The sequence below is a fragment of the Hippocampus guttulatus genome, chromosome 3 (assembly GCF_054856545.1).
Source record: "Hippocampus guttulatus isolate MCC_2025c chromosome 3, RoL_Hgut_1.0, whole genome shotgun sequence".
In the NCBI taxonomy this organism is placed as follows: domain Eukaryota; kingdom Metazoa; phylum Chordata; class Actinopteri; order Syngnathiformes; family Syngnathidae; genus Hippocampus; species Hippocampus guttulatus.
Genome location: NC_141263.1, coordinates 26843335 through 26865661, shown reverse-complemented (window position 1 = coordinate 26865661; position 22327 = coordinate 26843335). Strand labels below are relative to the sequence as shown.

The 22327-nt window shown below is 43.8% G+C and overlaps 3 protein-coding genes across 10 annotated transcripts; 1 reads left to right on the top strand and 2 right to left on the bottom strand.

Annotated features, from left to right (window-relative positions):
* Positions 1-580: 580 nt before the first annotated feature.
* Positions 581-4799, bottom strand: adprhl1 (ADP-ribosylhydrolase like 1). Its single transcript, XM_086106814.1, has 7 exons — positions 4177-4799; positions 2527-2691; positions 2318-2443; positions 2110-2250; positions 1797-1924; positions 1582-1714; positions 581-1309 (listed from the first exon to the last, which is right to left on the bottom strand). Exons 1-7 carry the CDS (start codon positions 4388-4390, stop codon positions 1140-1142), a joined length of 1077 nt encoding a protein of 358 aa, XP_085962940.1. The 5' UTR covers positions 4391-4799; the 3' UTR covers positions 581-1139.
* Positions 4800-6028: 1229 nt separating this feature from the next.
* On the bottom strand, positions 6029-10497 carry dcun1d2b (DCN1, defective in cullin neddylation 1, domain containing 2b). Of its 4 annotated transcripts, none has more exons than XM_086107796.1 (7): positions 10349-10497; positions 8554-8770; positions 8305-8473; positions 8032-8162; positions 7859-7941; positions 7690-7786; positions 6029-7554 (listed from the first exon to the last, which is right to left on the bottom strand). In XM_086107796.1, exons 2-7 carry the CDS (start codon positions 8726-8728, stop codon positions 7475-7477), a joined length of 735 nt encoding a protein of 244 aa, XP_085963922.1. In that variant the 5' UTR covers positions 8729-8770; positions 10349-10497; the 3' UTR covers positions 6029-7474. The 4 variants fall into 4 exon arrangements, with proteins under 4 accessions (XP_085963922.1, XP_085963925.1, XP_085963923.1 ...); XM_086107799.1 differs by having other exon boundaries at positions 10345-10492; XM_086107797.1 differs by lacking the exon at positions 10349-10497 and adding an exon at positions 9324-9900.
* slc9d1 (solute carrier family 9 member D1) lies at positions 10036-18044 on the top strand. Of its 5 annotated transcripts, none has more exons than XM_086107794.1 (15): positions 10490-10618; positions 11272-11408; positions 12073-12378; positions 12487-12654; positions 13468-13647; positions 13868-14068; positions 14217-14345; positions 14429-14521; positions 14617-14803; positions 15335-15452; positions 15537-15732; positions 15865-16015; positions 16081-16160; positions 16243-16392; positions 16705-18044. In XM_086107794.1, the coding sequence occupies exons 3-15, from the start codon at positions 12121-12123 to the stop codon at positions 16813-16815; spliced, it is 2022 nt and encodes a 673-aa protein (XP_085963920.1). In that variant the 5' UTR covers positions 10490-10618; positions 11272-11408; positions 12073-12120; the 3' UTR covers positions 16816-18044. The 5 variants fall into 5 exon arrangements, with proteins under 5 accessions (XP_085963917.1, XP_085963918.1, XP_085963920.1 ...); XM_086107793.1 differs by having other exon boundaries at positions 10585-10723; XM_086107791.1 differs by lacking the exons at positions 10490-10618; positions 11272-11408 and adding an exon at positions 10036-10268.
* Positions 18045-22327: the final 4283 nt, after the last annotated feature.

Genomic DNA, 22327 nt, shown 5'->3' with positions numbered 1-22327 from the left:
GCTCGAAACTCTTTCAATGGAGCCAATTACATTTTTAGTGGACCAGCACGACTATTATTTTCTTTTGTAAATGGCTATGAACGTTTTTTTTTTAATTTTCATACAGTACATTCAAAAGAATTTAAAGGTAAAATATTTACCGTGTATATAATACAACCTGAAATGTCGTTTTTTTTTTCTCTCTGATTTGCTGGTATCCATTATTATCATTTGGTTGCATTTGTGTAAGAGCACATTTTTTATACTCTCGTGACGCCATCTCAGTATACACTTGAAAAAAAAAATGATGGTTAAAAGTTGCCATCTTTTTGACATGATTTTACTGTCATCAATAAGGTGCTTAGCAGCCAGCTTTGTGTTGATTAAGGAGCACAGTCATTCATTGTTAATCAAGTGCCAAGAGAAAAAGAGTCAGGGGCTTTTTAGAGCTAACTACATTTTAATCATTGCTAAGTTAACTCACATGCATGTTCACGTCACTCTTCAAATCACAATCACAGATTCTGGAAACACGAGTGTGCGTGCACTAAAATAAAATCTATTATTATTATTATTATTGACTAATTATGATCATGACGGAATTGAATGTACTGACAAGCTGCAAGTTGGAGAGACTCATGTCAAAAAAATCTCATTGAGAGCTTTGAGACTCTTATGAAACGTGTCCAGCTTTTTGTTGAAGAATATCGTTGATCTCGAGAAAATGTGCTTAAATGCAGGTTAGCATTTAAATGGGGATTAGGGTTCGGGTGATCCTTAGCTTGCTAAACGTTTGCTTAAAGGCTGCAAAAGTTGACGTCTATACACAGCAATGAAACACATTCCGATCCATACATGTGAAAAAAAACAAAAACATTCTCCATCATAGCAGATCGAGTACTTCATGTGGAATAGATGCTGATTAGTTCATTGGACAAATGTCGAATCATAGTTTGCGCAGTGGCCTAAGTTTGGCGTTTTTTGTGATTTGTTGTAATAAGTGGTTTTAGCAAGATGGGGGTGGGGGGTGGGTGTGAAGATGAAGAGAGGATAGGTTACATTAGAAAGAATCTGCCAGGACTAGAGGACAGTGCGGGGGACGAAGGGGTCTTTGGGTCGTGCAGTTCCTTTGATAGCCGTTCGGCTTGCGAAGTGCACTTTTACTTGTCTATGCACTTCTCCTCGGATGCCGCTTTGTAAAGCGCCTCTCCCAGCTCCTCCAAACGCTGCCTTTTGTCTAAATCCCGGTACAGGGTTGAGGGAACCTTGCTTAAGCCGTACATTAAGCCGTAGAGGCAACCGGCGATGAGGCCTGTGGCTTCGCTCTCCCCTAAAATAAGATAAGATAAGATAAGAAAACCTTTATTAGTCTCGCAATGGAGAAATTCCCAATTCACAGCAGCAAAGTTATGAGAGGAAGAAGTAGAACAACAAAATATAGGAGCTGCTGGAAAGGCAGCCACTCTCGCGGCGCCATTTTGAAGTCAAAATAACAAAAAGAACACAACACAACACATAGGACACAGACAGTCGTAACACACAAGTCTCAGTGAGCAGGTCTTCTTTCGGGTCTGCTCTCCGCCAAATGTCGTGATATCTTACCTCCATGGAACATGGCTCTTCTGCATAGTTCGGCCCAGTCATTTCCCGCAATCAGAAGGGCGTCGTAGGCTATCATAGGGGCGTCGTGTCCCATCCGGCCCGCACGGCCTTCTGAGCTCCATCGCTTGTACACCTGAGCCAACAAGAGTACCGTGTTACACTGTGTAACCGTACTCCGGAGTTGATTTCTACTGAAAAAAAAAAAAGGGACTTACCTTATCGGTTTCTTCCGCATCGTAGCGATTGTCAAACAACGGCTTATTCTGACCTTCTTTTTCCAGTTCTCGCTCTTCCAAGTAAAACTGCCACTTAGCCTCGAAGTAGAACCAGTTTTCCTGATATTCTGCAGAGAAACGCACTGAATAAGTGCCCGCAACATGCAGTCCGAGATTTTTAGCCTTCCCCTCTGGAATGTGTGTGTTCAAACTGAACTCGAACGGGTTTTCAATGAAATGTTTTCCCATTCATCGGTTCATTCCGTCTCTGTCGAAACGGAATTCATAAACATGAACCAAAATTTGGATTTACCTGCCACATGGCGTATGGTCTTCCGACAGTACTCCTCAGCGCGAGGAATGACTTTCATGAGCTCACGGCCCCAAGCCCCAAGAGGTTTTCCCTGGATTGCATAGGATGCAAACAGTGCGGTTGTCAGGGAACCCAGGAACCCTGAAAGGCAGTAGTGACATCTTCATACGGCACTTTGATATCAAAAATCATCTTGCGGATAGATCACCTGTGGGGTGATTGTGGGTCATCCTGCCAGTTTCAATGCTGACCTCTACGAGGCTGTCTAGTCTCTCAGGTTGCCAGTATTTCATACCCACACACATGGCCTTAGCAGCGCCCCCAAATCCTGACCCTGACCAGACATTTACATTTCAGCATTTTCATGGGGGGGGGGGGGGGGAATAGAAAAATCAAACACCCCCAACCCCCAAAGACCTTTTTCATTGAAGGGCGTATGCCAAGCGAGGAGAAAATTGTCAGGTTTGAGGTGAATGCAAGCTTCCACTGTCGCCGGATCAGGGCTTTTTCCCTGCAGAGACACCGTGGCTTCAACGTAGAGACGCACCAGCTCACGGTAAAGGTCCTCCAGACACCAGTAATCTGCACGCACACAAACGCAGAGTCTTTCTGAGTCATTCATAATTGGCACGCAAGAGGAGACGAGTGTTGCTGAAGTGGGACTAAGTTTAGCCTCAGCCTACAACCCGACCCATTAAAACGAGCACGCCTTGAGCAAGTGGAGACAGTAACGCACACACTGCTCAGAGGAGATCCACAAACGGATCTCACAGCCATGTCTCTTGTCTATTTGTTTCAGCGGCTTTTACTTGACTGGTCGACTGGTCAGAAGATTGAAATGCAGTCTAATGCGGTGGTCCTCAAACCTTTTGTGTCAAGGACCGGTTGAGACGAGTACATGCTGTTCGCGGACCGCCAACCATTTTTTTTCTTTGCATTTCATTTGCCAGTTTTAAACCACTCTTACTGACAATAAATATAGAGTAATTCAACATTTTATTAACGTTTGTTAATTTCAAACAGTATTATTCGACGGCACAACAAACGTAGGATAAAATAAAATGACACCAAGCGGTATTAAGAAATGGACCAATTAAGAAGAAAAAATATGCCTTATCATGTTAACATAATCTTTTTTTTTTTTTTTTTTAAGTTACGCTCCCACAAACAGCGTTAGCATGATTGCTACGTGTAAATGGGACTGATCAAAAGAGGACACGTTTGACTGCTGCTTCCATCCGGTGCTGGCTAGTTATTAGTGACGAAACTGCTCATACATTATTTACGTGGGCAGTGTGTTCAAATTCCGCTGGCATTTTTGCTACTTGTTCAAATAATTCAACGGGTGTCTTGTTTTTGAAGACAGCACGCACAACAGCTTTCTCCTCCATGTCACTGGGGGAGGAACTTCTCTTTTCATAATAGCTTCATCTTGGGAAGGATGTCCTGGCAGCTCAACAGCTATGCGTTGAGCTGGACAATCGGTCAATTTGTTACAATTACTTTCGGTTTGTGCTTCTTATTTCATTTAGTGGCGGATTCCGTTTATTTCAACCAGCAAGGTGATGAAGGGGATTCCGATTGGCTCGAGTGGCACACATTTCCGCCACGCGTATTTGCTCAAAGTTCGGAGGTCTGTCTCTGTGCGGGTCCCAAACGGGGACCACAGGTTTAGTGTTTCAGTCTGGCTGCCGTGCATGTTGATTTACGTGTGCGTGTGCGCATGTGTGCTGGCATTCCAGGATGTGTCTAAATGGGGAGCCCTAATCTCAAAAGATGTCATCGCCATGTTACTGTTGCCTTGTTACCAGCAGCGTCTGACCAGCTATTGTTCACCGGGGCCAGAGCTAAGCTTGCGTCTGCTATTTTGGACTCCTCCGTCCTGAAAATTTATCGCCATCCCCCGCGGGGCTTAAGATGGCATTCGGGTGAGGACAAATATACTTTCTCACGGTTTGTACTTTGATTTTCTCTTTTCGTTTTATCCATAAACGACGTGCTTCATCGATAACATTCTACTCAAATTAGAAACTGATATCGTCACTCAAGATGGATCCCAAACCATACCTGTGATAAGTGCCTCTGCTGTGGTCATGTGCATTAGCGTCGCATCACTCAGCGGCCAGTTGTCAGGGTCCAGTTTGAGCGCTCCCAGACCGCCAAGGGACACCAGTTCTTCTTGGATCTTTCTACCTGATGGGCAACTTTCCCAGTGGCCTTTTCTGAAGCCCAAGGCATCGCCGGCACCACCTAGAACCATACCTGCCTTGAATTTGTCCATTCTTCTGCGATTTGCTGTTCAGGTCACAACTTCCAATGAATGTCGAGGTTTTTCAATGATAGCTTTTCTCTCCCACCCCACTAAAAAAAAAAAAAACTAAGCGGTCCGGTATCGCTGCAAAATTTCTTTCAAAACTTTATGCTGTGCCAACAGCGTTGTGGTCATTGTTTCTTCACCAGGTTGCCATTATTGCAGCTGTCCTCTCGCTTTTCACCAGTTGTCCGTACCAAGTCCAAATCAGTCGTAAAATGCACCTTATGATTCAAGGATGGCCCCTCGCATTGGAGTTTGCTTTTATCATCTACAGCTTCTTTATGCCAGCCATGGTATGTCGACGGGAATCGGGTGTCTCCTAAAAAGGCAATCCCTCTTGGCTCCGTAGCTTAAAAGACAAGTGGCTGGGTTTGGGCTCGTGATGGGGCATGGAAGCTCTAACTGTAAGAGATGCTAATGGGCGGCTCGTCAGCTGGTGCTGGACCCTTGTTGCAATTCCACCCACCCCAACGGGAGGAGGAGAGTAAGCGCAAAACATCGTCCTCAATCCGAGCAATCACTCGGTGAAGGTGACTCGAATGCTTGGCGCACTATTGCTGACATTTTCAAACACTTTTTACATTTGTGTGCTGTGCTGCCCAAGTGTTCCGCTTGAGCGTCATTTTTGCCTATTCCAGAAAATGCTCAAATGTGTTGCTGGATTTGAAGCCTCGCCCATAATCTCTTCAGCCCCCCACACACACACACTTGTGAGTTGCCATTTGATTGCAGAGCCAGACAGCTAAAGTAACAGGAGACAAAGCATTACCACAAGTGCTTATGAACAACTGTTACCGAGCAGACATGAAGTCTCGCACACAAATACACAGTTTCTGGCAGCATTGAGTGCTGTACACGTCCAGACTTTTCATGTTTGTATGCCGATAATCTCCTCAAATTGATAAAACGAGTCTCGTATTTGCTATGGCACTGCGTTGTTTCGCAGGTTTTATTTTACTTTGACACTACATTCATGAATATTGGGTGGTCATCGCGTCTGCCTCGGAGGCCGAAAATCCGATTTGAATCTCTGATGAAACGTGTGTGCGGAGCTTGCAGTTGTTTTTTTTCTTGATGGTTCCTCACACATCCCGAGAATGTGCTTTCTTCATTAATTGAAGACGCAAAATTGTCACAAATGTGCATGACAGTGTGAATGGTTACATTTTTTTTGCTGTCTTTATGTGGCCCGCAATGAACTGGTGACCAATCCAGGGTGTTGCCCGCCTCTCCTCCGAAGTCAGCCGGGATAGGCTCCACCCAGAATTATAAGTGCAGCGAGGGTAAGAGAAAATGGACGGGTAATGGATTGAAAAGGAGAGCTCGGATATTTTTATGTGTACAAGCCTGTATTTTGATCTGCTTGCACTCATCCAATGATATCATGTGTATGAGCTATTTTAAAAGGCCGGCCGGCTTCACACATTAACCGAGGCGGATTATGAACCGCGTGCAAATACAGGAGCAACTGTCACAAAATAAAACAATCGATTCCTTTACTTCAAAACTCATGTGCAGTGACCCGATTGCTTCCATGCTCATTTCGCTCCGTCACTTAGTAGCACTGACCCCCCCCCCCCCCCCCACTAAATATAATGTCTGGAATCCAGTTCACACGCATGCTTTATTGACATTCTTGTGTAAAACACACTTTTGGGACGTAACAATCGCTCTCCTTTGCCAAGTCAAACTATTGGGGTAACCAGAAACAGAGGTAAAAGAGAGGACGGGCACAAAATGTAACACGTTGCTCATCGAACGTTACCTTTTCCCGTTCTGCGGTCATGCAATGAGGTCACCGGCAATCAGTTACATAAGCTTTCACATCATCTGCATATTTCCACAAGGACAAGGGTGTGCAGACGCCTACGGTGTGCCAAAAGTACACATCGGCGTACTAGAGTACACAAACAACCCGGTGCTGTCGAACACGGGCATCGCTCACTGTGGACAAAACCTGTTTTGTAGCGTTCACATTCAATGCAGGTTTCAAGATACGAGATGACAGCTTTGTGCGGACAGCAGTGCAAGATCTTGCGTGGAAATGAGATTCATTGATGCAGGTGCCGTTGCACTGCCCGCAGGCACCCCCAGATGGCAGCAGCAATGTCAAGAGTGAGACCTTTTATGAAAAACTTCCCGAGAGTCAAACCAAAACCTCAAACAGTGTCAACAAAATACATTAAAAATACTGATGGCTTGTATGGTGTAAAATGTAGCAGCTAATTGTGATAAAAGTATGCAAAACAGAGTAAATCAGTGCAGTTTGTAGTTGGCAAGTCAGCATTCACCAGGACGCGAGAAAACGGTTCACACGTTGCTTCAACCTATTGAGAAATAAAAGGCAGTTGTGTTTGAAGAGAGTATGCAATTGAGGAACAACTACAAATTATTAGGTACAGTACTGTGATTACTGTAATTTTGCTGGTATTGAACTCAAAATGCATACTCCTCTGGTCAACTCTCAAATTCGAGTACAAAATGCAGAGCTGGATATTTAACTCATTCCACATGGAGACGTAAATTACCATGTTATTAATTGTAAAAGCAAATTAAAATACTCCTCATGCACCCGAACCGAACCACTCATTCATTGCGCATTTTGCTCAGCTCTCACCGTGATTGTCAGCGAGATCGTCCAAGGGCACGGCTTCGTTCGACAGAAACACGCGCGAGTTAATGTGCTGTTCCATTCACGGACAAAAGGAAGACGGCACCTACTACTGCACCAAAAGCTCACTCTCGCTGCTGTGCAAAAGATTTAGGTCAGTGAGCCAAGTCCGCAGCAGCACGATGAATGTTTTGTCCATAAATGCCAAGTACCAGACGACCGTCACTTCTCAAGCCCACTTAAAGTCGGCGTAAGAACATCTTGGCACAGCTTCGTCCGCGAACAAGCAGGCATCTTATGCAGGCTCAACGTTGGACAACTCTGCAGACAAGACTACTGATGATGTCTTTTTGGCTTATGTGGTTGAAAAAATATATATATAATTCACAAAAAAAAATAAAAATTGGGGGGATAAGTCCATTCAAAGCACGAGTCAAACACTATGTCATGCCGCTCTTGCTCCCCATTACAATTGGTCGTGCAAACTCCACAAAGTCATCAATGAGAACAGGCCACGCCCCTGAGAAGAGATTAAAAAAAAATTTGCTACATTTCAACGGAGCTGATATGCAAAATTTGGAGGCGATTTATTCAAGTCGTGTCCTGTAATTCATCATCCTCGTGCATGTCAAATATCCCAACTTCATCAGCTCACCCTCTTCATCGTAGTTTGACATGTCGTCCGCAATCATATTGCCGAAGTCCAGAAGGAGATTCCATGTGTCTTTGGGGATAGAACGCTTGTGGTGCTCCTGAATTCAAGCGCAGTAAGCAAACATTTCATAAGATGGGGGGACAGAGACATGACACCTTTCTCCACTCACCTGCAGGAATCTGTTCCAAAGATCCAAAAACTTGAAGCGACCTGTGAGAACTAGATTCCAGTAAGCCACGGCCATCTCTAACTCTGAGGAATTCAGAATTATGGAGAGAAACAGTCTGAATAACCCCCACCCCCCAAAAAATTTTTACCAAAAATGTCTGCTCTTGACCTTACCTAAACCTTTCTGCCCAGGATTCTTGGCAAAATTAAAGGTAAACTGGTAAAAGTCTTTAAACTTCCCAGTGTCTTTTAGCTCTTGCTCTAGTCTGGGAAGGGCGGCCTTCAGTTTGTCAGGAGTGTCACAGCTACGGGGAATAAAGACAAATTAAAGACTTTTATTCTCATTGAAACATTAGGATTTTATCCGCAGTAATGAACTAACTAAAAGCCATGCTTTCATTTGCAATTGAAAATACATTTCTTATGACCCATTTCACAATCACTCACCCAAGGTCTGCCATTCCGTCCATGAACTCTTTCTTGCTAAACTCGCACTGCGTGGCTGCTCTGAACTTCCACGCTACCACCAATATGCTCATGCTCGCCGGGTCCAGAGTCAGGTCATCGCAAAACTGCTGGATTCCATCGATGCCAATCTTATTCTCATCCTGGGGATCTGCAAAGATTGAATGGAAATGCGATTAAACCACCGTAAGCAGCCCCTGACAATGTCACTGCATGAATCCTACTGCTCACCTTTATATCTGTTATAGAGCTGTTCCAGCTTCTTGCGATCTACTGAATTTTTCATGGACTCTTTGTAGTAAAGGTCTGGATTCTGGAAGTAGTTATCGGTCGCGACTTCTAGTTTCCAGTCATTCTGTGATAGGCAGTACACAGCAGTTCTCTCTCCTGCCTGCGTGAAGGACATGAACTGCCGAACCTTGTCTCTCTGTGATGACTTTAACTTGTGCTGAAGGAAGAATCCACACCAAGGACCACAGGGTAAACACTAAGCCGGATGAATGCACCTTGATTGAGTTCAGCGGAGTTGCGAAACCCATTTTCATATGCCACGCCCCAGTCTAGTAAGCAATAGAAGTGTACTGCGTAAAGTATATTTTTTTTTAAAGCTATAGCGAAACAACCTCTAAAATGCGGCACACATTTGATATGGATACAAATGTGTTTGATGACAGGCAGTGTTGGCTTAATATTTTTATTCATACAACGAGGGTGTAGGTATATCAAAGGATGAAGGAGTTCCAAAAGCGTCAACACAACGTCCCGATGATTTGCACAATTGTCCCACTGTGCTAAATTAACCTCGAAGGTCATCACTTGCAAAATTGCCAACCCGACCCACCGGGGTATCGAACAGCGCATTCACCGTGACACAACCAAACGGGATCCTCCGAGTGGTCTCCTGACCCGGAGGAGCGCCTGCGGGGGCATCAGTTACCAAAAAGGGAAAGGTACGTGCCACAAGTGCTCTCGTGCGCGTTCCAAATATACCAACCACTGACCTTCCCTTTCCATCATATTCCATCCAGTGCGACTCAAGGTTAAAGATATGACGGTCAACTGTGTAGCAGAACCTCACATTATGAAGAACGGACATTTGCAGCGTTTGCAATTTGAAGCACTTGTTCTGGCCTCGCGTTTTGAATTGTACCTACCATTTTATCACCCGCTGTTTTGGCCAACATACCTATTTAGCCTTTCTGCGCATGCTCCGTAGAACAGCACGATTGTGTTCACAGAGGATTCATGGGAGGTGTAGTCCAAAAGCCGTGTGATTTGACGTCGAGGTTTGCACTAAACTAATGTGGGCCTATTCACACAAAGATTACCTCAGAACATGTTTTTGCCTTTATAGAAGATTGTTTGGTCGTGACACTACTGAAGAGAGATTCCGCAGTTGTCGTTTATAGAAGTTTCTCTAGAACGGTGTTTATAAAACTCGGAATTACGGGTTGGGGAGGGCGGGTGTCACATTGAGTTTTAGCACATTGCTGAAGCAATGCTACGATTCGACTTTCTTTCTTGAACTGCACTTTGAAGACGCAAAACAAGAATAAAAAATATTATTATGACTATTCTTATGATCAATTCGACGTCAATGTTGTAGTTGTGCCAGTTTGGGGCACTGTACTTGCTCGGACAGAAAATCAAAACTACAACTCCCATACATACCGAAGCAGAAAACTGTTTCGGAAGTAATATCGGATGGCTCCAAGAACACAACCGAATTCAGAGCAACGTAGATTATGGCCATTCCTTTACCCCATTTTCGCATTAAAGCGATGGATTAATGACGTACTCTGTATTAAAAGGCCGTTTGTACTGATGCAGGCTAATGGCGTTGGCAAAGTTCTGTTAGCTTTAGCTTCATGTGTCATGGGAGTACACCGAATGTTGAGTTGACTCAGCTGAATCGAGGTGGTCTGACAGCCGCAAGGGGAGAGCAGGTAAAACTTTATAACCACTCCATGAAAAAAGAATAATACATCAAACATTGTCGTGGGGAAAAAACAGTCTCTTTACCTACCCCGGTGACTGAGCGAGCGACTGCCCTGTCTTGGCTAGCATCAGCTGTTGCTGTTTATCCTTGAGGCTGGTTCACGGAAGTAAACGTTTAAGTTGATGTCCAAGTGAGTCGCTGGAAAGCTGCATGCATGGAGGCCGGCTTGGTTGAGCAATGTGGCGCGACTGGGCCAGGAGGGGGGAGCCATCCGTGCAATACAACAACCTGATTGTTCCCGGATTATTCAGCAGTCGTCCATCGGAGAGCCAACGCAGTGCAAATAAGGTTTCGCAGGTAGCTGTTGCCTTATTCGTGTATTTAGACTGGATATTGGTCAAATTGGATGTGTTATTGGATTTGTTTTCGCCGTCCTCCGTTCTTCCTCATCTTTGCATGATGGTAGGTAGGATCTGTCACGATTTTTTTCCAATTTCATTGCATACTTTTTCGCTCATTCTCTGTTGGATGTACGGAATCGTTGCTGCGCGTGATTCCTCGTGAAACAAGGAGGACAATTGATTGTCAGTCAGTCGTTATTTGTCATTGTGCGTTTTCGTGTTCATAATGTCGTTCATTATAAAAAGTCTCCACCCACCGCAGTCGTATTCGTGTTGCTTTCTTTTCTCTTGTTCCTTTTTGGCCATTGTTTCTCTTTACATTTCTAAATAGCAAATCTATTTTTCCTCTTACTGTACTGACACTGCCCCAAATACAACAAGCGCCTCTTGCCAAACAAATCATTCACTCTTTAAATATTAAGTATCTAGTAACATAGTACTGACTGTACCATAAGATTTCCATCACAGTGCAGTCAGTAAAAAGGATTGTGAACAAATGGTTCCATATACTGTATACTTTATATATCTCCTCACAAATTGACATTAGACATCGGACCAGATCATATTCCAACTGTAAGATCTTTACACGGATGAATGTTTTCACGACAGCAGCTAGCCTGTGAACAGTGGTGCTATTGACCTCCAGCACAAGCAGCAGTGCCCCAGCGGCATTCCAGCTACTGAAAAAAAGACAGAGCTGTCGCGAGGAAAGTTAACGTCACTCCGTTTTGTTAATGCTAACTCAGGTGAGAAGCATCTTGGGCATGAGTTGAATTTCTTAAGTGTACTGAATCTGTGAAGGGCAATGTGCGGGATTCCTGGACAATCAATGGGCGGTCTTGAGAGTTTTGACACTCTTAATATTTAGGTCGTGCTGCAATGCAAACACTTGTCATAGTCACTCATGTCAAATGCACTCAGCAACTGGGTGGTGTTCAGTAATTAAAGACAACATGGGTTGTTTGACCCGACCAGCTCAAACCACACCTTACCTAAATATTCACTGTTCTGTAAGGCCGCTCAATGACTGACCTACAACACTCACAAACAAGTATCCCAGTTTTTTTTCCTCAATGATGTAGCTGACAACTTATTGATAGATTCCCAGCTTGGAAAAAAAATGCAAGACAACTTGCTTGCCCCTAATTTGCTTCTGATGATATAAGAATGAATTTCTTGTATAACTCATTATTGTCCTTTCCAGTCGACGGATTTTGAGGTTGGAGGTGTATTCAGATACACTACCGGTCATTTTGGAGGGAAGGGGGACATTTTTAGGTGGCAGGACGAGCATTGCTTGTGTCATCCATCACTTTATTCAAGGATTTTAGTCCGTGGGGGGGGGACTATTACATATGCCAAATGACAGACATGTCCTTGATACTTGATTTTTGTATGCCCAATTTTCAGGCCTATTAGTCCCTCAACGCTCACCGGTGGAACGAGTAGCCTCTTTGGATGCAGATTGTTTGTTTGTTCCTGTGCCTTGGCCTGGCTGTGGCTTCTGCTGTGCAGCAGACAAACCGGAGGGCTCAGCATGCCGCCAGGAAACAGAGCAGGAGTGCGGCCACGCTGGGCAATACCTGGTTGGTCAACAACTGCGTGTGGCTGGGTAACCTCCTGCGCCGAAAGAACGTGGTCGTAAACAAGTTGGCAGAAGCCGCGGCTGCTGCGAAGAAAGACCAAACCCTTTCAGAGACTGAGCGTCACTTTCAGGTAAAAAGGTGTTCCTGTTTGTACGGTACTTATTTTATGTTGACGTGATCTTTGAGCTCCAACATTTTTTTTTTCCTGAACTAAGCATGCATCTCCGCCTTCCTGCAGGTGCACACGATCCAAGTTTTCCAGAAAGAGTTGAACGAGAGCGAGCACATGGTATTCCAGGCGGTACACAGTCTGCAGAGGGTGCTGCAGGGAGACTACAGGGACGTGGGCAACATGAAGGAGAGTAGCAAGCAGAGGTTGGAGGCACTCAGGGAAGCCGCCATCCAGGTTAGGGCAAACCTAATCTGGTTTCTCACTTTCTTGTGATCCTCTTGGCCGACGTGTCCTGAAACATGAACGGTCCAGAGGGGATCGCACGCCGTCAATCATTTTGAACTACAGCTTTCCCCATGAAACATTGAAACGTTTTTTTTTGGGCTCAATTAAGAAAGTTTCATGGGGAGCGGTGGGGGTTGTGCAGCGAAAGCACCCTGCCCAGCGCTGACAAGGCAGGACATAAGATGGAAACCCTTCCCCCAATGAGTCCCTCCTGTAGGGGAATGGCTTTCACTTGAGAAGAAAAAAAAAAAGAGATTCCGGATGTGTACTTTGCCACGTTCCCGGCCATCTACCTTATCGAGCTCTATTTGCTTTTTATAAAAGGAAAGTGCGTGCGGCTTTTGAGCCGGCTTGTCAGCCGCACCCATTCACCGAAGCCTGCGCGCTTAACCTTTTCATCGGGCGTTACAGACGGAATTGTAAATACTGTTGTAAGACGCAAGACGTGTGCGGCCGGTTGGATCTGCAACTCTCAGGCTTGATCGCAAAAATTCCATCAGTGCATTCCACATTAATAACTGTGACTTTTTACACATTGCGGGCTTTCTGTCAATCTACAAAAGGTGACAAATGAGTATATGGATATAATATTACCTGATTACAATCAGAGGTCCAGGTGGCAAAGTGACCACCACAAGCACACTTTTTGATTTCTAGATTTATAGCGCAGTTTTTTTTTTTTTTTTTTCCGATAATAACCTTTTAAGAGGTCCCATTTAAATGATGTTGTTGTGCTCTCCTGTCTGTGACTGCCTCCTCCAGGAGGAGCAGGAGTATGTCGAACTGGTGGCTGCGGAGAAGCATCAGCAGGAGGCTGCAAAGAGCGTCCTCGCTCGGAATAAGACTCTGTCCATGGTCGACGAGATCCTGGAGGATGTCAGGAAGGCAGCGGACCGACTGGAAGAGGAGATTGAAGAACATGCCTTTGACAACAACAAGCAGGTGAACAATTCACCCCACTGTGGGCGCATCATTTCAAAATTGTCCGTAGGATCCCTAAAGCAGCCAAAATACACATCGGGGAAAAAATCTTTCTCCGGATAGTCTCTTCTTTTTCAATGCAAATACAATTTTTTTTTATCAAAGCCATACAGTTGGCCAGGCTGTGATGTGTTCTCCACCCCCCCCCCCCCCCCCCCACACTCTCTGCTTTGCTGCGTAGATGCAAGGAGTGAATGTCGAAGCGGTACTGAGAGTGGAGGAAGGTGAAGAGAACGGAGGCATAAGGAAAAACAAATCAAGTCAGAGGGAAGCGGAAGAGGACTTGGGCCTGAGCATGCTCATTGACTCTCAAAACAACCAGTATGTGCTGACCAAACCCAGAGATTCCACCATGCCGAGGGCAGACCATCATTTCATCAAGGTCAGTCCCACACCCCGCTGTGACAAACCACCTGATTCGTCACCTCGCGGGGGTCTACAAAATTCCGCATTGCTCATCATACTTCCAGTCCTCGGAGCGCTACGAATGTAATGATTCGTCGCATTTATTTCAAATCTGTCTTTTGTAGGATTTGGTGTCCGTGGTCATGTTGTCGCTACCCTGCGGCTGGATGTGCACTCTGGTGGGTCTTCCTCCCATGTTTGGATACATCATCTGTGGGGTCCTGCTCGGACCGTCCGGTCTCAACAGCATCAAGGTGCGTGGCTTTGTGAGATCGTGTCTGTCCCCGAAAGTATTCGCTTCCTGTTCACCCAGAAAGCTGATTTGATCTCCCAACAGTCTATGGTCCAAGTGGAGACTTTGGGAGAGCTGGGGGTGTTCTTTACCCTCTTTGTGGTCGGGCTGGAGTTCTCACCCGAGCGCCTCCGGAAGGTGAAACGCAAACTGGGACTTCAGTTGGGTGTCTTAAACGCGCGTGGCATCAAATGTATCCTGACGCGACGCGATTTGAAACCTGCTGCGTGTAGGTATGGAAGACCTCAGTGCAGGGTTCCTGCTACCTGTGTCTGCTCATGGTTGTTAGCGGGTTGCTATGGGGACGAGTGCTGCACATCCAACCCATCCAGACTGTCTTCATAGCCACCTGCCTGTCCCTATCCAGCACCCCATTAGTGTCTCGTTTCTTAGCGGGAGGAAGCAGAGGGGAGAAGGAAGGTTAGTGTCTCAGACTGACCTGAAACGGTCAGAATTCGACAGAATGGCCCAATCGAGAACGGAGTCGAGTGTTTGTTTGGCTCTTCATCGATCATTTATGGCCTGGCAGAAATCGTCTCCTCATTCGCTACTACTGCGCATCGCTACATTCTCACGAGAAAGTACAAAAATGACACGACTAGGACGTTTTTTTTGACGCCACTTCTCGTCTTCTCTCTGTACCTAATATTGCGGTCTGAAAATAATTCCTGGAAGACACACAACCCCCGACCCCAACGAAGTTTGGACATTGCGTTACGCGTGAATAAAAAGCGAATGCAATGATTTTAAAACGCGACGAAGACAAATATTTCATGTTCAAACGGATGAACTTGATTGCGTTCACGCAAGTGCTCACTCGTTTCGAAAACGGGGCCAAGACACCGGCTCGTACTTTTGAACGTTTCATTTCGATGCCGTCGTCATCTTAAAACATAAATGGACGCGGTCAGCATTTTCGAAGCGGCTCGTGACTCGGCACGCGTGGCGCAGGTGACCTCGACTACAGCAGCGTACTCCTCGGCACGCTAGTGATGCAAGACGTTCAGCTGGGCCTATTCATCGCCGTCATGCCCACGATGATCCGGGCGCAAAGCGGAGACGCCGACAGGTCGGTTGGACCTCGCCTCACGTTTCTTCTGCCACCGAGCGTGGCCTCTGTAAAACCCGGAAGCTCCGGTTCTGTGCGCTGCAGCTTCCTGCTCGAAAGCCTGCGTGTGCTGAAACTGCTGGCGCAGGTCCTGGCGTCTCTGGCTGTGGTGCTGCTCCTGTGTGTGTTGCTCAAATCCTTTGCGGTCGGCCCCTTTTGCAAGAAACTGCACGCTGAGAGCAAAGGCAACAAGGAGATCCTGGTGCTGGGGGTTGCGGCCTTCGTTTTTTTCATGCTAACGGTACGTGCGTGATTTTTTTGTGTTTTTTTTTTTTTTTTCCCCCCCTAAATTTGATTGTCAGTGGTTGATGGTCGTAAGCATGATGAAGTGGCCGCTGTACGTATTTATTGTTTCGATGCTTTGCTTATGCAGGTTACCGAGTTTCTCGACGTTTCGATGGAGTTGGGCTGCTTCCTAGCCGGAGCGTTGCTCTCCTCCCAAGGTCACATGGTCACCGCAGAGGTCAAGGGATGCTTTGAGCCAATTCAAGATTTCCTCGCCATCATCTTCTTTGCTTCAATCGGTCAGATACGCGTCACCATTTCATGACGATGCCGATGGTAACGCGACATTCTTCCCGTGCCGCAGGACTCCACGTCTTCCCGACGTTCGTACTGTATGAGCTCACCGTCCTGGTTGCGCTCACACTCACGCTTGTCATCTTGAAGGTATCATTGACATTTGACCCTCCTCTGTTGCATTGAATTCTCTTTGCCCTCCTGCAGTTTTGTTTTCTCCTCCTCTTCTCAGTTCATGATGGCCGTGCTGGTGATGTACGTGATCTTGCCACCCAGCGCTCGTCACATTCGCTGGATCGTCTCAGCCGGGCTGGCGCAGGTCAGCGAGTTCTCCTTTGTCCTCAGCAGTCGGGCGCGTCGTGCCGGCATCATCTCCAGAGAGGTCAGTTTCGACGCCGTACGCGGACATAAGCGGCCGGCAAAACATTATTTTCAAACCGCACAATGCAATGAGAGATGGAACGAGAGCTGTATCGTCGTCGTTTGAATTGTGGCTGTTTGCCCGGCGCCGCATCGTAGGTGAGACCTTTGCCCCTCGTCTTCTGGCTGGTCTGCATCGTTTGCTCTCTTAACTGCCACAAAACGAGTTTTGAGTTAGGTTGTAGAAAGTACTGAACAATTAACAAGGATTCATCAAATGTACGAAAAAGTATTTCATGTCGTTTTTTTATGTCTGGTACGTTGCTCTCCTCAGGTGTACCTGCTGGTTCTCAGCGTCAGCACCCTCAGCTTGCTGCTGGCACCAATCCTGTGGAGGGTGACAACACACGCATGGGTGTCACGAAGAACTACCGGGATCACATGACCGGACCCGGTTTTTCCGGAAGAGATGTCGCTGCTGCAAGGTGGGAAATACAGCGGCGGCAATGCGGTTTGCATTCATTTGGCAGCAGAGTAAAGTCAGGTTTTGTCATCTCATCTCATTTAATGGGGGCTGTACAAAAAGAGTTTTTTTTTTGTTTTAGTTTTTTTTAAGCTGACCTTTTTTGAAGATGTTTATTACTCACCGTCCAAACTACTTTTCCTTCCATTCATTTTATTTTATCATTAGTGTCATTCTGTTAAATGCAGCTGTATACACACATTCGAGTATCACCAAAAACTAATTTTGTAATTTTTGTTTTTCCAATGAATGTAAACAACATTATGTTTTACTTTGTAGTTGTTGTACCCATTTGACTTTTCTCCATACAGTTGCAAAAAAAAACATGCATGTGAACGCTTTGGAATTACCCTGATCGCTGCTTAAAGTGGCCATAAAATGTGATCTGATCTTGATCGAAGTCATAAGAACGGACAAGTTGTCTTAAACTCGTATCACACAAACATTTTATGTGTCCATTTTTTTACCGAGCTAGACAGCAGGGCATGGATGTCAAATATGTGACCCAACTGATTGAGTCTCCTTTGGCAGCAATAACCTCAGCCAGACATTTGCTACAGGCGTGAATCCGACCTACGTGTGGTTTCATTTCAATTCAGCTCTAATGTGCCTGCGACGTATTGTGCTGTTTTTTTTTCCCCCCTTCACGCTTAATCTGTCCGAACCTAAAACGTGTCGCAATGTTTTGTTTTGTTTTTTAATTAGACAGTAGTGGCTTTGTCCGTGGTGTGCTCTAACACCCATTTATGTTTTATGTGTTACATACCATTTGTCAATTTCATCCCAGATTGGCCTCCAATACGATATTATTTTAAGCAGGCTATATTGTAACTTATCAATAACATTTTAAACCAATTTATGTAGCATTGCAGGTAATTCCAAATGGTTGACGTAAAATTTCCTTGCAACTGTTATCGTATGTACGGGAAAAAAATGCCATTCCTACTTATCGTGCCTGCTCAACTTGCTGCTCTGCATACTGCTCATTAGCTCGTCTATGGCATTATGTATTCTATGGAAATGAATGTACGGGACATACTTGTGCAATGAAATGTTTTCTGTTTCTATACTGTACATATTACTGTTAACAACCTTCCAATGGAAAGACGTTTTCTTGGGTTCTGTTTATTTATTAAACAGATGAAAGAACATTGAGTCTGCTTATTTCAGTGGTCTCATTTGTTGACTGTTTTCATATTTCTACTTTTTCCTCACTAATATATATACTAAGAAAGGTCTAGTAGCATGTATTTGATGAAAAAAAAGATGACCTTGCCCAATGACCTGCGATGTGACTTGATCCACCTGCTCTGTGTCATGAGGGAACTTCCCTTGTAAGGCGTTTTTAGCCGAAAAAAACGACCATTTATACGAAGGTGTTTTTAGCCGATAATAAACCGAAAAAAACGACCATGTATATTAAGGCGTTTTTAGCCGAAAAAAACGACCATGTATAGCACAGCGTTTTTAGCCGAAAAAAAAATGACCATGTATAGTAAGGCATTTTTAGACGAAAACAACGACCTAGTACAATAAGGCGTTTTTAGCCGGGAAAAAAACGTGTGTAGTAAGGCGTTTTTAGCCGAATAAAACGACCATGTATAGTAAGGCATTTTTAGCCCCCAAAAAACGACCATATATATATAGTAAGGCATTTTTGGCCGAAAAAAACGACCATGTATATATAGTAAGGCATTTTTAGCGTCAAAAACGACCATGTATATATAGTAAGGCATTTTTGGCCGAAAAAAACCGACCATGTATATATAGTAAGGCATTTTTAGCCGAAAAAAAAAACGACCATGTATAGTAAGGGATTTTTGGCCGAAAAAAAACGACCATGTATATAGTAAGGCGTTTTTAGCCCAAAAAAATGACCATGTATAGTAAGGCAATTTTGGCCGAAAAAAAACGACCATGTATAGTAAGGCGTTTTTCGCCGAAAAAAACGACCATGTATAGTAAGGCATTTTTAACCGAAAAAAATGACCATGTATGGTAAGGCGTTTTTGGCCGAAAAAAAATGACCATGTATAGTAAGGCGTTTTTAGCCGAAAAAAACGACCATGTATAGCATATGTGTCAAACTCAGGTCTTGAAGGGCCGCTGCCCTGCATGTTTTCCAAGTCTCCCTGTTGTAACACCTCTGATTCAAATGAACAGGTTCAATGTCAGGCTTGCGCAGAGCTTGCTGATGATTGATCATTTGAATCAGGTGTGTTGCAACAGGGAGACTTGGAAAACATGCAGGGCAGCGGCCATCCAGGACCTGAGTTTGACACATATGCTGTATAGTAAGGTGTTTTTAGCCGAAAAAAAATGACCATGTATAGTAAGGCGTTTTTAGATGAAAAAAACGTCCATGTATATTAAGGCGTTTTTAGCCGAAAAAAACGACCATGTATAGCAAGGAGTTTTTAGCCGAAAAAAAATGACGATGCATAGTAAGGCATTTTTAGCCGAAAAAAACGACCATGTATATTAAGGCGTTTTTGGCCGAAAGAAAATGACGTGTATTGTAAGGTGTTTTTAGCCCAAAAAAACGACCATGTATAGTAAGGCATTTTTAGCGTCAAAAACGACCATGTATAGTAAGGCGATTTTAGCCGAAAAAAAATCACCATGTATAGTAAGGCGTTTTTAGCCGAAAAAAACGACCATGTATAGCATAGGTGTCAAACTCAGGTCCTGGAGGGCCGCTGCCCTGCATGTTTTCCAAGTCTCCCTGTTGCAACACACCTGATTCAAATGAACAGGTTCAATGTCAGGCTTGCGCAGAGCTTGCTGATGATCTGATCATGGTTGTTTTTTTTCGGCTAAAAACGCCTTACTATACATGGTCGTTTTTTTCGGCTAAAAATGCCTTACTATACATGGTTGTTTTTTTGGGGCTAAAAACGCCTTACTATACATGGTCGTTTTTTGGGGGCTAAAATTGCCTTATTATACATGGTCGGGGGTTTTTTCGGCTGAAAACTCCGTGCTATACATGGTTGTTTTTTTCGGCTAAAAATGCCTTACTATACATGGTTGTTTTTTTTGGGCTAAAAACGCCTTACTATACATGGTCATTTTTTTCCCGCCATAAACGCCTTACTATACATGGTCGTTTTTTTCGGCCAAAAATGCCTTACTATACATGGTCGTTTTTTTCGGCTAAAAACACCTTACTATACATGGTTTTTTTTTTCGGCTAAAAACGCCTTACCATACATGGTCTTTTTTTTTCTGGTAAAATTGCCTTACTATACATGGTCGTTTTTTTGGGCTAAAAACGCCTTACTCTCTACATGGTCGTTTTTTTGGGCTAAAAATCCCTTTTTAAAAATGACTTACTGTACATGGTCGTTTTTTTCAGCCAAAATTGCCTTACTATATACATGGTCTTTTTTTTTTTTTAGCTAAAAATGCCTTACTATACATGGTCGTTTTTTGGGGGCTAAAATTGCCTTATTATACATGGTCGGGGTTTTTTTCGGCTGAAAACTCCGTGCTATACATGGTTGTTTTTTTCAGCTAAAAATGCCTTACTATACATGGTCATTTTTTGGGGGCTAAAAATGCCTTACTATACATGGTCGTTTTTTTTCGGCCAAAAATACCTTACTATACATGGTCATTTTTTTTCGGCCAAAAATGCCTTACTATACATGGTCGTTTTTCTGGGCTAAAAATGCCTTACTATACATGGTCGTTTTTTTTCGGCCAAAAATACCTTACTATACATGGTCATTTTTTTTCGGCCAAAAATGCCTTACTATACAAGGTCGTTTTTTTCGGCTAAAAACGCCTTACTATACATGGTCGTTTTTTGGGGCTAAACACGCCATACTATCCATGGTCGGGTTTTTTTCGGCCAAAAATGCCTTACTATACATGGTACTTTTTTTGGGCTAAAAACGCCTGACTATACATGGTTGTTTTTTTCGTCCAAAAATGCCTTACTATCCATGGTCGGGGTTTTATTTCGGCCAAAAATGCCCTACTGTACATGGTCTTTTTTTTTTCGGGTAAAAACGCCTTACTATACATGGTCGTTTTTTTCGGCTAAAAACGCCTTAGTCATTTTTTGGTCATTTTTTTCGGCTAAAAGCGCCTTGCTAGACGTGGTTGTTTTTTTGGGCTAAAAAGGCCTTACTATACATAGTTGTTTTTTTCGGCCAAAAATGACCTGGTCATTTTTGTTTCTTTTTTTTTCGGCCAAAAATGCCTTACTATCCATGGTCGATTTTTTTGGGCCAAAAACGCCTGACTATACATGGGTTTTTTTTTTTCGGCTAAAACGCCTTACTGTACATGGTCGTTTTTTTCGGCTAAAAACGCCTTACTATACATGGTAAAAAAAAATTCAGCTAAAAACACCTTAATATACTGGACATGGTCGTTTTTTTCGGCTAAAAATGCCTTAGTATACATGGTCGTTTTTTTCGGCTAAAAGCGCCTTACTATACGTGGTCGTTTTTTTCGGCTAAAAACGCTTTATTATACATGGTCGTTTTTTTCGGCTAAAAACACCTTACTAGACATGGTCGTCTTTTTTCGTTGAAAAACGCCTTACTATACATGGTCTTTTTTTTTGGGTTAAAACGCCTTACTATTCATGATCTTTTTTTTCGGCTAAAAATGCCTTACTACACATGGTCCTGATTTTTGGCTAAAAACGGCTGACTATATACATGGTCGTTTTTTTTCGTTGAAAAACGCCTTACTATAAATACATGGTCATTTTTTTGTGTTAAAACGCCTTACTATCCATGGTCGTTTTTTTTCGGCTAAAAACGCCTTACTCAACATGGTCGTTTTTTTTCGGCTAAAAACGCCTTACTATACATGGTCGTTTTTTTCGGCTAAAAACGGCTTACGATATACTCTACATGGTCATCTTTTTTGGCTAAAAAAGCCTTACTTTACATGGATTTTTTTTTCGTCGAAAAACGCCTTACTACACATGGGGTTTTTTTCGTTGAAAAACGCCTTACTATATATATACATGGTCGTTTTTTTCGGCTAAAAACGCCTTACTACACATGCTCATGATTTTATGCTAAAAACGGCTGACTATATACATGTTACTTTTTTTCGTCTAAAAACGCCTTACGATATACTCTACATGGTCATCTTTTTCGGCTAAAAAAGCCTTACTTTACATGGTCGTTTTTTTCGGCTAAAAACGCCTTACTATACATGGTTGGTTTTTTTTCGGGTTAAAACGCCTTACTATACATGGTCGTTTTTTTCGGCTAAAAACGCCTTACTAAACGGTCGTTTTTTTTTCTGCTAAAAACGCCTTACTATACATGGTCGTTTTTTTTTCGGGTTAAAACGCCTTACTATTTGACTTTTTCTGAAATAAATGTCAGAAAGAATGACTGACTTTCATCCGGATGCATTGATTGAAGTACATGATTCGACTTTTTTTATTGTTTAGACTTGT